Source organism: Borostomias antarcticus, assembly GCF_949987555.1.
Source record: "Borostomias antarcticus genome assembly, chromosome: 22".
NCBI lineage: Eukaryota > Metazoa > Chordata > Actinopteri > Stomiiformes > Stomiidae > Borostomias > Borostomias antarcticus.
This window is the reverse complement of record NC_140255.1, coordinates 10,459,270-10,474,269: the sequence shown is the minus strand read 5'-3', so window position 1 is coordinate 10,474,269 and position 15,000 is coordinate 10,459,270. Positions and strand designations below refer to the sequence as shown.

General features: G+C 48.0%; 2 protein-coding genes across 2 annotated transcripts in view; both read right to left on the bottom strand.

The window, feature by feature from the left end:
- Positions 1–1,543, bottom strand: part of sncgb (synuclein, gamma b (breast cancer-specific protein 1)) — a gene marked incomplete at both ends in the record, with an annotated part of 8,096 nt that extends 6,553 nt beyond the window's left edge. Inside the window, one exon of the mRNA XM_084456055.1 lies at positions 1,423–1,543. Coding sequence (XP_084312181.1) covers positions 1,423–1,543 — 121 coding nt within the window. The remainder of the gene's footprint in view (positions 1–1,422) is intronic.
- Positions 1,544–3,471: 1,928 nt separating this feature from the next.
- Positions 3,472–15,000, bottom strand: part of ldb3b (LIM domain binding 3b) — a gene marked incomplete at both ends in the record, with an annotated part of 13,980 nt that continues 2,451 nt past the window's right edge. The window contains 7 exons of the mRNA XM_084456707.1: positions 3,472–3,568; positions 3,672–3,708; positions 4,433–4,602; positions 6,303–6,500; positions 7,520–7,542; positions 11,702–11,774; positions 11,914–12,065. Of these exons, the coding sequence (XP_084312833.1) occupies positions 3,472–3,568; positions 3,672–3,708; positions 4,433–4,602; positions 6,303–6,500; positions 7,520–7,542; positions 11,702–11,774; positions 11,914–12,065 (750 nt within the window). The remainder of the gene's footprint in view (positions 3,569–3,671; positions 3,709–4,432; positions 4,603–6,302; positions 6,501–7,519; positions 7,543–11,701; positions 11,775–11,913; positions 12,066–15,000) is intronic.

Genomic DNA, 15,000 nt, shown 5'->3' with positions numbered 1-15,000 from the left:
TTGTATCTCTCTCTCTCTCTCTCTCTCTCTCTCTCTCTCTCTCTCCATCTGTTCACGCCTGAGCCACAGGGCTGGTAGCAGCCATCTCTATGACATAATACCTCCCTCTGCCCACCATGTTCTGTCTTTCTCCTCCACAGCGTTCTCTCCATCTCTCCCTCTGATCATCTTTCTTTTTCTTTTCATCCATTTTAACTCTGGTTATCATTGCCTGTCCTCCCTCCCTCCCTTCCTCCATTCCTCCATCCCTCCATCCCTCCACTCTTCAGTCATAGCATCCCTCCATCATTCTCTGTGGTTTATGCAGTATAATGTGAGGGAGGAAGGTGGTTAGTCATCAAGCGTGATCACATGCTGGCCAGCAAATCCTGCTGCAACAACACTCACTCTCTCCACACACACACACACACACACACACACACACACACACACACACACACACACACACACACACACACATTGGGAGGGCGGGGAGAGCAGATTGCTGCAGTACTCAGCTGATCCTTGCTCCCACTGCCCCCCTCCCTGCCACTCACTCACGTACCTACAGTACATGTATCGCAGCTATAGTTTTATTATCACACACACTGTTCCGTTTTCCTCGGCGTCTGAGTCTGTCTGTATTTTGCCAGATCAGCAGAGCTAGCGGCAGATGTCAGAGAGAGAGAGAGAGAGAGGTCTGAGCCTGTGGAACAGCAGTGGACTGCAGAGTCCTGCCACCCCCCCCCCCCCCCTCCCCCGCCAGCGCGCAGGGTAACCTTGAGATGTGACGCACTCTCTTACACGCCGCTCTAATCCCCTTGCTCTGTCCCCCCTGCACTGGACCCTCGCACACTCGACGAGACCCCATGGAGATACATGTATCTCAGTGAGACAGGAGACCAGATTCTTGTGTCCTCTAAAGCTCTTACAAACTGCTGCATTCCTCAATGTCATCCCTCTCTCCCTCTCTTCTCCCTCTCTTCACTGTACTGCTCCAATTTTCTCTCACTCCGCTCATCGTCCCTTTCATCCTTCTTCATTTCACCTCTCTTGGTCAAGGGTACGCTTGGCATATTTTGGTCGTTCTGTCCTGTTTCTCTCTCTCCGCGCCTTGCCGTCTTTGTCTCCTGATGCTCTGCGTCTCTCCCTCTGCCACACCACACCCCATCCCCCTCTCTCTACGTCTCTCTCTCTCTCTCTCTCCTCCTGCACCAGTTCTGCAGTATTCTGCCAGTCCTCCTTGGCAACCCTCGCCCTCCCCCCCTCTCACTTCTCATCACAGTCCCAGACTGGGACACACACACACACACACACACATACACACAAAATACAGACACGCACACACACACTTTGACTTGACATGGCTGCAACTGGATGTAATCCCATTATGTACAGTAGTATGTGCACGCACTAATACAGTGCACACAGAGCGGTACGTACCAACATACAGTACCCCCTCCTTGGTTTTGGCTGCGGCCTCCTCCACCCCAGCCTTGGTCTTCTCTGCAGCGGCCACCACCCCCTCCTTGGCCATGGAGAACCCTTTCATCAGTACATCCATCCTGGGCTAGAAGACTACTGGGCTCCCCTGCTCCAAATGGGCCTGCTGGCTGACAGTGCTTACGGAGAGCGTGAGAGACCGTGCGAGAGACGACGTCTGCGAGAGAGAGAGAGAGAGAGAGTGTGTGTGTGTGTGTCAGTGGCTCCTCCTCCGATAGTGCTGCAGAGACTGAGAGAACTGCACGGCAGGGCTACAGAACACGGACTGAGACGAGAGAGAGAGCGAGAGAGGGAGGGATGGAGGGAGCGGAGAGACGGCAGGCGTGCGTGATGGAGAGAACAAGAGTCAGAGAGAGTCAGAACCTGCTGGATGCTGCAGCATATTTATAAGTCGTGCTGCAGCCCCCCCCCCCCCCCCCCCCCCCCCCCCACCCCGTCTCTCTCTCTCTCTCTCTCTCCCACTCTCGCTCTCCCTCACACTCTCCCACTCACAGAGCAACAGTACAGGCTGGCTCATTGCCTATATGATATTCAACTTGCTTTTGCTCAGATTTCACATACACTTGACATGATTATACTGTTCATACACATACACACATACATGCATTTCATTCCTGTAGATAAACCTATAGAATTGTTTTAAGAAATAGGACAGCAAGACTGGATGGGAAAGGAATTGTATTCATCATGTGCTACAGTGGGTTTATTGGATGTGGTGTCTGATGTCATTATTCAGTGTTGTTGTTTAGCCCTCTGACTGGTGACTGGCATCACCCCACACAGTCTTACCCAAAGACAGGGGCACAGACTAACCGGCAGCCATTTTCTGTGTTGTGAGATGTGTGTTAATGCTGACTCACTCCTGCCACTCTGAAGGAGATCCCCCAAAGCATACAGACATGCCCAGTCAGCGACTTGGAGAGGTGTCAGGTTATACGACCAAAGCTCCATATTGCTTTACCCCAAACCAGTCCTTTCACGTGCGGAGTGGGGAAGAGCTAGTGGTCGGTATCAGGCATCAGGCTGGGGAATCACATGACAATATAAAAAAACACACTGTGCCTAATTTAGGAAATAGGAGATAGTTATGAGATGGATATACAGTGTGTTTGTGTGCGTGTGCGTGTGTGCATGCGTGCGTGAGTGATATTCTCCTGCTTAGAAAGACAAATAAGCCCCTGCTTTTGTCATAGTTGGTCCTACTCTGTGGGGCTATACTGTCCTCTAGTGGCAGTTACAAACAGTGCACTGTGACACAGCATTAATAGCATTGATTTTGACATAAAATGGAGACTCAGGAATTTTGGAGCCAATTTATAAATGCAACATCATTCCTTACCCTCTGTTAACCCATCAGTGTCCTCATTTTCTCTCCCAGACACTCATCTCTCCACTACCTCTCTGTCCCTAGACCTTGATTGTGTACCCAATACTGTGTATGTGAATATTCAAGATTCAGACTTTATTTGGTTAAAAGAAAAATTTATTCACATTGTTAACAGCACATTTTCTTTGTATGTGTGTGTATGTGTTTGTCTTAAAGTGTGTGTGTGTGTGTGTGTGTGTGTGTGTGTGTGTGTGTGTGTGTGCCTGCGTGTGTGTGTGTGTGTGTGCGTGTGTGTGTGTTTTACTTAGAGTGCCTAGGGTACCTCTTTTCATAAAGCGTGCATTTGTATTTGTGTGTGCTTATGTGTGTATTGTTAGTCATGGAAGGTACACAATTAACTTTACAATATCTCTTGAATACTTTTTGTACAATTCCCTTCAATTTAAGAGAGACAGAACCAAAAGAAAAACAGACTAACGTTAAAAGCAGAGGTAAATTCTGAGCAGAAAATAAACATACATTGGAACGAAACAGATAAAGAGCATTTAAACAGTGAAATAATCTGCACTCTCACTCAATACGATTAGAATCTCACATACTACTAGACTAGTCTACCACGCTAACTCACATTCCACTTCCTCCTCTCTTCTCTCCTGTCCTTTCTACTGCCCAATGTTGAGGATTTGTGCAGACAGTCCAAGGTGCCAGTTCTTCAGCTTGGCGAAGCGAGGTCCCTTCACCTCCGACTCAAACTTATCCCTGATGTATAGAAATGAAGCACAGAAATGTCATGATTTCCCGTGTCCTGTATTTTCTATATCTCCCCTTATCCCTCAATTTTCCTTTTTTTTTTCCGACCTACCTCGACCTCTGCAGGGCCTCCTCATCTGGGTCTTGCACTGAATGGGGGGAGAGAGAGAGAGAGAGAGAGAGAGAGAGAGGAACATGAGGAAAAGGGAAGAGGGAGGAGAGAGAGAGAGAGAGAGAGAGAGGAACATGAGGAAAAGGGAAGAGGGAGGAGAGAGAGAGAGAGAGAGGAACATGAGGAAAAGGGAAGAGAGAGGAGAGAGAGAGAGAGAGAGAGAGAGAGAGGAACATGAGGAAAAGGGAAGAGGGAGGAGAGAGAGAGAGAAAGAGAGGAACATGAGGAAAAGGGAAGAGGGAGGAGAGAGAGAGAGAGAGAGGAACATGAGGAAAAGGGAAGAGGGAGGACAGAGAGAGAGAGAGAGAGAGAGGGAGGAACATGAGGAAAGGGAAGAGGGAGGAGGGAGAGAGAGAGAGAGAGAGAGAGAGAGAGAGAGAGGAACATGAGGAAAAGGGAAGAGGGAGGAGAGAGAGAGAGAGAGAGAGAGAGAGGAACATGAGGAAAAGGGAAGAGGGAGGAGAGAGAGAGAGAGAGAGAGAGGAACATGAGGAAAAGGGAAGAGGGAGGACAGAGAGAGAGAGAGAGAGGAACATGAGGAAAAGGGAAGAGGGAGGACAGAGAGAGAGAGAGAGAGAGGAACATGAGGAAAAGGGAAGAGGGAGGACAGAGAGAAAGAGAGAAAACCATTCATGAATCATACAGAAGAAATTGATCCAGAGCTGCGGATCAGACAGGATTCAGACAGGATGGGTACTGACTGTATTCTGTGCCAGTGATGTGGGCCAGCATCCTGAAGCTCTTGGACTGCAGGTTGGCGGCGCGGCGGGCCCACTCGCTCATCTCCATGTTCTGCTCGTCAGGCCTGATCACTGCCTGGTACACTGGAGATGCGATGTCCACCACTGGGTCCTTGATGGGCAGGGAGCCACTGGCACAGGAAGATATTTACACTTAATAACACTGTGTGTGTGTGTGTGTGTGTGTGTGTGTGTGTGTGTGTGTGTGTGTGTGTGTAAGAGAGAGAGAGAGTGTGTGTGTGTGGATGTGCGTGTGTGTGTGAGAGAGAGAGAGAGAGAGAGAGAGAGAGAGAGAGATTGTGTGTGTGTGTTGAGTGAGGGAGTGAATGTGCTGTGCATTTGTTAAAAGGAAAAAAGGAGTTGGAATTAGCATCTGCAACTTCTGCGGTTCAACAAGCAAAGCCTATGGTTGTTTTTTCCCCCCGAAAGGTTTAACTATGGGTTATATCGATTATATGTTTGTTTAGTAAAAAATCACACCCAGGTGGTGTGCAGTGCAGGTTCATGGACAATCTCTACTGCCCTCTGCTGGTGTGCAATGGTATTGACTACTCCTGATTGGTCTAAATCTCATACTACGAACAGACAGACAGACAGACACACACACACACACACACACACACACACACACACACACACAGTTGGATGGACACACAAATCACAGCTGCACCACTTTGTCCAGTCATTTCGAGGTACCACCCGCCTGTCAACCTAACTACCTGCCTAGCGAGTGCCATTTGTTTTCTCGAATTAGAACTGGAATCTGAAATGGAACAGACAACTTAGTGAACTTGCATAGCATCATGTTGTTCCCCAGCTGTAGCGCTTGGCAACTAATGTTAAAGAATGTGGATTTAACATGTGGGTTTTGCTTGTGATAGGTTACTCAGAACATTCCTATGTCAGGAGAACCAATCAAACCCCTGGAGGTGTTGGTGTTGACCAATGAGAGCCTGGTCCTGGTGCTGGGAGGTTGAGAGGTCCCATCCCCACACAAAACTCCCATAATGCCACAAAATTCCCCGTCTGACCTCCACCAAGCCTCCTAGATAGATCACATGACTACACAGAGAGTACAGGCACTCACTGATGACTAGCTGTTATGCACTGGCACCATCACAAGTATGAAATGTTGATCACTGAATGATAAAACTGGTTAACATGTACCTGTTGCAAAGACAAAAAATATGCCAGAGACCGACAAAGACACATGGAAATGAAACCTGCCATCAGAATGTTCCACTGTATTCTATATGATTCCCATATCATACAGATCATTGTTAGTTTGGAACAAACTGAATGAAGCAGACAGTTGATGAAGATACATCTGAGCTGTAGATGAGGTGGATGTGAGTCTGACGTGGGCTGTACTTACGCCAGGGAGGACCCAGCATCCTCTCTGGGGTCACATGATCAACCAGGAAGTGGGTATGGGGAGGGAAGGGTGATGACACAGGTGTGGTTGGTTGATTGTTGATGGAGTGACCGGAGGGAGGAGTGACAGGGAAGGAGGTGAAGGTGAGAAGGGATTGACACAGACGACAAGGTGAAGCCCGCCTGGTGAAATTAGACCCAAACACCTACAGTAGACTTTTAATACCATGAGAAAAACACAGAATTGAAACCTGCCACCACATTTTTTAAATATGTTTTTTATCCTGAAGACCCTCACATACAGTAGGAAATTGTGGGCCCATGCTCAAATTCATGAGTGGGCTGTAAATTTGGACAAGATTGGGCTAAGCTGGTCAGGACATGTGTGGTCCGACAGGTGAGAGTGTGTGAGGGGGAGGGGGAGGAGGGCAGTGCAGGTTAGTGTCTGTGTACTCACCCCTCGTGTCCCTTGGCCTGTGATTGTCCTGCGATGGCGTCCATGATGGCATCCTGAGAGTACATGCTGATTGGTGTGTTATACTGGGCGTGCACGATGGTGGCCTTGCCCCCTGGACCCCTCACCTCGATGGGCTTGTGGGTGGACAGGGCAGAGTCCTTCAGCGCGATGGCATTGAAGCTGGGCACATACTCCACACTGGGATTAGGGGTGAGGGGTCAGGGGTTGGGGTGAGATGGTCAGAGATTGAAAGAGAAGTAGATATACAGAAGAGAAAGCGATAAAAGAGAAGAGTATTGAAGGGGAAGATTAGAGAGGGTGTCAGGGTTCAGGTGCAGTAAAGTTAGCAGAGAGCAGATTAGCAGCTCTCTAATGCCACCCACCTTTCTTCCTGAATGAGCACACACTGAAGTAAAGCACTACACAACACCATGGTACTACTAGTCCTGTCATATTTTAGAACTACACATTCATTGGACTGTATTTACTGTACTGATTTAAAAATGCTGGTATTCAGACAACCCATAAAACCAACTATGCAACCAAATATCACCAATAAATCTCTTGATCATGCATGGGCAAACTGCAGACACTAGAGAGGATGTAAGAGACACAAACACACACAGCACTGCCCCAGGTAGTTATGATTATTATTAACATACCCACAGCATGTGTATGGACTAGTTACTACACATTTACTGTTTTCATACAGGCTTTAAGTCATACTGCCCATGCATACACAGTACATACTCACTTGATGCAGGTTCAAATGACATTAGATGCAGTGCAATGATGCATCTGATCCTCAGTCACACACTTTATTAGTAAACTTTATTTATAGATGGAAATGACATACGCAGAGTACTATCACCTGAAGCTCCACATTGCATACATCAGCAGAATGTGAGCACAGCACCCTCGCTGGGGCTCAGGTTCTCACACACCGGCACAAAACCTCCCCTCTTCAGAACCAGAGACGAGCCGGAATGGATCAGTGCCCCACAGGCTCGCTGGGCACGATACCATTCCTTCTCTATGATAACACACTCACAGGAAAGGCACACACACACAATAACGCGCACACACACGTGTGCACACACGCACGCACACAAACACACACACACACACACAAACACACACACACACACACACACACACAAACACGCTTATGCACACACACAGTTCATGCATATTGTGCACACTCAGGTGGTACTGACTTTGCAGCCGTGTTTGCAATGACCTGAGAGAGAGAAAGAGAGAGAGAGAGAGAGAGAGAGAGAGAGAGATGGAGATGGAGTGAGAGAGATAGAGAGAGACAGAAATAGAGACAGAGAGAAGGTACAGGGAAAACTGTTATCGTGCACCATTGAGGTTGCTCTGTGCTGCGTGAGAGAGCAACGCTGCAGGTTAGAATAGCAGCTGTGTCTCATCACCCCAATATTTCCCAGCATTCTCTGGGGCTGAGCCTGTACTGACTGACAGGAGCAGGAGCTCCTGAGTCACATGACGAGGGTAGTGTGGACACAGGCTACCGGGACACACACACACACACGCACACACACACACACACACACACACACGCACACACACACCTATAATACACTCACATAGACAGACACATTCACACCCACACAAACACATGCTAAACACATACTGTGGGCAGACACACACCATGTACACACATAGACACATACTGTACAGTACACACACACACACACACGCGCACACACACGCGCACACACACACACACACACACACACACACACACACACACACACACTGTACAACAGACTAATCACCCACTACTGAATATACATTCTCCTTATAGAGATGACAAACTGACAAAGTCCTATACTTGAAGGTAACTCTGGAGTGCACGTGGCTGCTCTTGTGCAGAGAGGTGGGCTGTAACCAGAGAGGAACATTCCACAGATGGATGGGACAGCTGGTCATGTGTATGAGCTCATGGAATGACAGTCACCCCAAATCAGACCAGGGACACTGCCGTTAAGTGTCCCGCCATGCTTACCGGCACGTTCACTGACACGCTTACCGTGTGGCAGCTGGTTAATCCCTCCTTGTCCATGGCTCTACAATGGAACTGATTGATGGGTTAACTCTTTTGACCAAGCCAGACTACAGGAAAGGATGGACATCATCCATCAACACCTACACCATAGCATGCACCAATGAGAACTACCACCCCAGCATGTACAGTAGAACCAGCATGTAGAGAACTTCAACCCTGCAGAACCTCTAGCAATGGAACCAATACCAATGGAACCTCATCGCTAGAGACAGCAACATCTAGAACTACCACTCATGGAACCTTCACCCTATGGAACCTGCCTCCATGAAACGTAATGAAATCACAATCAGATGTGCTCCACCAGAGAACCTCTACTTAGAGACCTTCCATGTAAAGAGAGGCCCCACCCACAGGAACTGTACATCCCATAATATCCATCTAGAACAACTACAGCCATACAACTCCTCTGAGTACACACTCAGTCACCACTTTATTACGTACACCTGCTCGTTGACGCAAATAGCCTGCTTCCCCAAACAGCCAATCACGTGGCTGCCACTCAATATATAAATCAGATGTAGACATGGTGAAGAGAAGGTTTAGTTGTTGTTCAACCAAACATATGAAATGGACGCGTGATGTGACACACCGTGGTGTGATGATTGGAGCCAGACGTGGTGGTTCTAGCATTCCAGAAACAGCTGTCCTCCTGGACTTTTCAGGCACTACAGTCTCTAGAGTTTACAGGGCACAGTGCGATAAACCAAAAACATCCAGTGAGCGGCAGTTCTGTGGGAAAACTTCTTGAGAGGTCAGAGGAGAACAGCCAGACTCGTTTAAGATAACAGAAAGGTCACGCGTGCTCAAATAACAGCTGTTTACAGCATTGGTGTGCAGAAGGGCACCTTGTTGAATCCATGCCACAAAGAATTTAGGCTGTCCTGGAGGCAAAAGAGGGTAGATAGGTTTACCTCATAAACTGGCCACTGAGTGCATGTAGCCAGATAGGACACTTATCGTCATGGATACGGGTACAGTGTGACCCCTAGATGCAGTGTTACCTGGATACGGGCCAGGTCTGTTTCCATGTTCGCTCCCAGAATAGAGGGAGTGTGCAGGGGAGAGTGGCATGTGTTCTGGGATAATGGCGACTGTTCTGAGTATTCTTAATCACTGTCCTCTTAACGTCAACACACACACACACACACACACACACGGCACACATACAGTATACACACACAGGGGTAGGTATGACAGGGGAGATGGTGCATGCCAATGCTAACCCCCCACAGTGCGTCCTACAGTTAGCCAGTGGAGGGTAAGGGAAGGCTGCATGTCACAATCCGCATCAGAATGTGAAGCAGAAGGAATATGAGAGGCCCTGTAGGCTTTGTTCAAGTCGGTTGCTTAGTAATCTGCTGCTGGTGGTGGTGGTGGTGGTGGTGGTGAGGGAAGTGGTTGCTGGGCACCCAGAGTTATTCCCTCCCCCTCTGGGCTTTGCTTGGTCATGTTGTTTTTAAGGCGTTCCCTGTAGTCACCAACCTTAAGAACGACAGTCCGCTGGCCGCCGCCCCCTCTCCTATCTTGCCTTGAAGCAAGGCCATCTCTCTGAGAGTTCCCGCAGAGTACAGACCAATGGGAGAGTTATACTGCCCCCTCAGGCTTGGGGGAGATATTGCAGAGGGCTCAGGGGTGAGGGGGGGTTTCTCTGGTGTTGGGGAGGGGGTAGGATGGGTGGTGAGGGACTCAGGCTCTTTTGGGGGGAAGAGGTTCTTTTTGGAGGGTTTCTTAGCCAATCGGATCCCAAATCTCACTGGCTCCTCCATTTCCTCTTCCTCGACAACATTCCCCATGCCCTCCTTAACGGGAAGACGAGGAGAGTCAGACAGATAGAGAGATATATGAGAGGATGAAAGAGAATGATGAAGAATAGATAGAAGCAGAGAGGAAGAGTGTCCTCTTGTCTCCAAGTTATGTTGACCCTGAACTAGTGCTGGAATTCTATTTCATGGAGCTCCGCCCACAGGGCTAGCTCCTATTGGCTTGTGAAACCTAGCCAGCCACAACTGACTGAAGAAAATACCCATAGGCCTACATGCACTTGTGCCCAACCGGTGCAACACTGTAGCCTACATGTAGCTATAACCGGGCTTCGCCTGCACATCTCTTGTGTTTCTTCCCGGCGATTTTTGCACCAGCATAGACCTGAAAGATGCTCCATATGCCGATAACTGCTCGGCATCAGATGTACAGTACCTAGTTTGCATTTTGCCTTCCAGGGAGTGGCATATCTGAATATACCAGACTCCCGTTTGGATATGCGCGCGCTCCCAGGACCTTCTCCATTTGTGTGGCGCTGCGCCGGTAGGGCATCAGGATCCTTACGTAACTGGACAGCCTGCTGGTTCTGGCTCCGTTGCCTCTTCTGGTTTTGGCGCACACTGCCATGGTGGTGACATCTCACCGACCGGGGTTTGCAGTCACTTGAGAAAAAAGAGCGCTCTGTGACCGGCCCGTCAGATTGTTTACTTGGGTATCAATCTGGACACGCGGGGGCCATGAGAGCGTCTCTGTCGGTTCCAAGGAGGGAAATGCGGGAAAAGATCAGCGCTTTCTGTCCATCTCTGTAGGTCTCTGTCCTATTGGTCATGCGCCTTCTGGGCCTCATGGCAGCAGCTCATGTGTTGCTATCACTGGGTATGTTGCGCATGAGACGCACCCAAAGGTGGTCCTGTGAGACACAGACGGCGCCTTGTGCGGCTTCCCAGGTCGTTGGAAGTGGACCTCAGCTAGTGGAGGGACCGGAGTGTGATAGCGCACGGCGTTCCAGTAGGCAAAGAGTCGCAGAGGTCACCGTTTTCACGGACCCGTCTCTGGACTGCTGGGGTGGAACATGTCTGTCCCAGGCCGTAGGTGGTTTGTGGTCAATTGTAGCTGGCTAGGTTTCACAAGCCAATAGCAAACTCATAGAGCTAGGTCTACAATATGTAACCATCCTTCCTATTGCTGTAGTGCCAAATCCAGACACCAGAGGACATCGGAACACAACTTAAGGCTCTACTGCTTGAGCTTGGTTCTCATCTTTATGGGGAAATTTGTTTATGATCATCCACAACATTTCACACACATTCAAAACAGAGAACGCAGACTATCCTACACATTCAGGCACAAAAGCGTGTGTGTGTGTGTGTGTGTGTGTGTGTGTGTATGTGTGTGTATTTGTGCGTGTGTGTGTGCGCACGTGTGTGTGTGTATGCATGTGTATGTGTGCGCACGCGTGTGTGTGTGTGTGTGTGTGTGTGTGTATGCGTGTGTGTTTCTGCATCAAGTATGTGAGTGTGTGTGTGTGTGTGTGTGTGTGTGTGTTTACCTTCTGGTGGGGGATGATGGGCAAAGGGGAATCCATTCTTGGAGCTGTACTGAGAAGGGCGCCACGTCTCGATCTTAAGTGGGAATAGCAAGAATATATATTCTTAGCATGTTGTGTGTAGAGTGTAATGTTTTTTGTTTTATATACTGTAGATGTGTTGTAGAGTATAGGTGAGTGCCAGATAGCCACTGTTGTAGCCACTGCATGTTTACTTCAGCATGGTGAGTGCCAGTTTGTTGGTGGCCATCTTGATCTTGTTCTGGGCCTCCAAATGGGTCAGGCCATCGGTGCTGACCCCGTCGATGGCCGAGATGATGTCACCCTGGGTCAGACTGCCGCCCGCTGCCTTGGTGCCTGGGGTTATCTGGGGGGGGGGGGGGGGGGGCAGCGCAAGGGTTATACAAGATACCCCTCCTCACACACCTACTCTCAAGCACATGCACACACACACACACACACACACACACACACACACACACACACACACACATACAGTACATGCATACACGCACAAGTGTATGTTACACACACATATACACTCACATATACGCACACATACATACACACAACTATATACACACATGTGCACACGCGCACACACACACACACACACATACACACACATACACACACATGGGGGAAAATAGCCTGCCATGAAGCAAAGTCCTTATACAGGACTAAGGTATGAGCTGAGCTGGTGCAACAGTGGTACCGTGTTGACTGGCGGTAGTTTTGGAGAGTGTTGGAGAGACTACTCTCAAATTATCTCACTGGTAGAACCAGAGTCCTGAGGTCCCCTGCTGGGTTTCACCCTCGGAATATTGCCTTTGTTCGGGCAGTAAGCATGGACATGGATTAGTAGTTTGGATTGTACCTCACCAAGTGACAAATAGAATTCAACAATGTGACATACGGCAACTTCATGCAGAACAAAGCATGGTTTCATCTATTGCTATTTACAAGGCTCTTCTCATTACACCCCACTGAGAAAGACTCGGTATGGTGAGATAACATGACTAAGAACAGTTATTATTCATCTGATATAATGCATACAGTAGGTTATTGTGTTTGAAAGAGGACCAGGGGAAGGGGTCTGGTTAGACAGCGAGGGGATCAACTTGGAAGGGATAGGGATAGGTCTTGGGCTGGGTAGAGGAACATGGACTGGGGCTAGTAGTATGGGGCTAGAGTGAGGGGTATGGGGTTAGAGCTAGTGGTGTGGGGTTAGAGCTAGTGGTGTGGGGTTAGAGCTAGTGGTGTGGGGTTAGAGCTAGTGGTGTGGGGCTAGAATGAGGGGTATGGGGTTAGAGCTAGTGGTATGGGGTTAGAGCTAGTGGTGTGGGGTTAGAGCTAGTGGTGTGGGGCTAGAATGAGGGGTATGGGGTTAGAGCTAGTGGTATGGGGTTAGAGCGAGGGGTATGGGGTTAGAGCTAGTGGTGTGGGGTTAGAGCTAGTGGTGTGGGGTTTGCGTTGACTGGGCTGTAACTGGTAGTGGCCCAGGGACTAGGGTTAACAGTCTAGGCTTACAGGGACTAACGCTAGGGTTAACAGTCTAGGCTTACAGGGACTAATGCTAGGGCTAACAGTCTAGGCTTACAGGCAGCTCGTTAAAGAGATAAAAATAAAGTTCGCTATTGAAGCCTCCTGCATCACTTCAGATGACCCCAACTACCCCCCAACCCACCCAACTACACCCCCAACCCCCACACGCAAACGCACACAGACACACTCCAGCCACCTCCGCTTCACCTGCTTCTGACACTCAAACTGGACTTCCCTCTCTGTCTGTCTGTCTGTCTGTCTGTCTGTCTGTCTGTCTGTCTGTCTGTCTGTCTGTCTGTCTGTCTGTCTGTCTGTCTGTCTGTCTGTCTGTCTGTCTCTCTCAGGCCATCTCTCTCTCCCTCCCTCTGTCTATCTCTAAATCTCTCTCTTGCGCCTACTCACCTCCTCTTTCTCCCTCTCCCTCTGAATTACCGTTCTCACCTCTCCTCTCTTCTCCTCTCCTGTCCTGTTCTGCTCTCCTCATCAGCAGTCTCAGTATTCTTAATTATCTTACTTCATTCATTCATTCTGTTTATTTCTCTACCCCCCTCACTTTCTATCCATGAGAATTATTCTGCGCTCAGCATTGTGTGTATGTATGTGGTGCGATAGATAGATAGATAGATAGATAGATAGATAGATAGGTAGATAGATAGATAGATAGATAGATAGATAGATAGATAGATATATATATATAGATAGATAGATAGATAGATAGATAGATAGATAAAAACTAAACTAATCAAAACTACTGTAGGCTTTACAAAAAAACGATAATTGACTTAAACTTTATTGTGTGTACAAAACTAACTAAAATAAACTACAATTATAGGGAAATATCTTACGTTTTAGTTTTTCATTTCATGCATAAGCCTAGTATTTTGGGTGGATATGAAATCTATCCTCCTTTTTTGTTTATCTGTGCCCCTGCGCAGAAGTAACCTGAGAGCGCCAGATGGTTTGTTTCACACGGAGTGAAATAATGTGAGCTCACAAGATCAGGATGGTCTCACGAGGTTAGCGCAGAAGAAAAACAAAAAATAATCAAGAGTCAGATTGAATGATGTTACAGGCCAACCGAGTGACAGCACATGAAATCAGACAATCCCAATTGTATCCAGTGAGTGGCCTCCCCTGTCTCTCTGTCTGTCTGACAGAAATAAGAATGTATTGTGTCATGTGGATTTATCAGCAGCCTGACGAAGACTCATACATGTTCATTTTCAGGGCGTTGACCGGCAAACAGCCACCGTATATAGCTGCCCTGTTGGACAGGAATGCTCCAGCCCATCAAACACGTTCTAGTGACTGGATCACACTTAAAGTTCCATGGACTAGTACAGGACTTGGCAGGACAGCATTTACTTATGCAGCCCCAAAATCCTGGAATGACATTCAGTCCAAGTTAAAGCTTGAAGTTCTTCCTTCCCTAAAGGAATTTAAATGCCTGATTTCATTTCTTTATGATACATGTTGTAACTGTTTTTAACTAAGTGCACTGTACATTGTTTTGTTGTTTTGTTGTTCTATTTTTTTGTACACTCAGCAGCTCTGCAAATGAGGTGGCCTCACCTCAGAGCTCACCTGAGTATAAATAAAGGTTTCAATCAATACCCCAAACACAAGGTGAACACGACAACCTTATTTATATCAGGGTTTGTCTGCAAACTAAAGCCCAATATCAGAATGCAATAAACACATACTTATAGCCCTGAAATATTAAAGTCCCCTATTATGAAAAACTCGCTTTTTCAGTG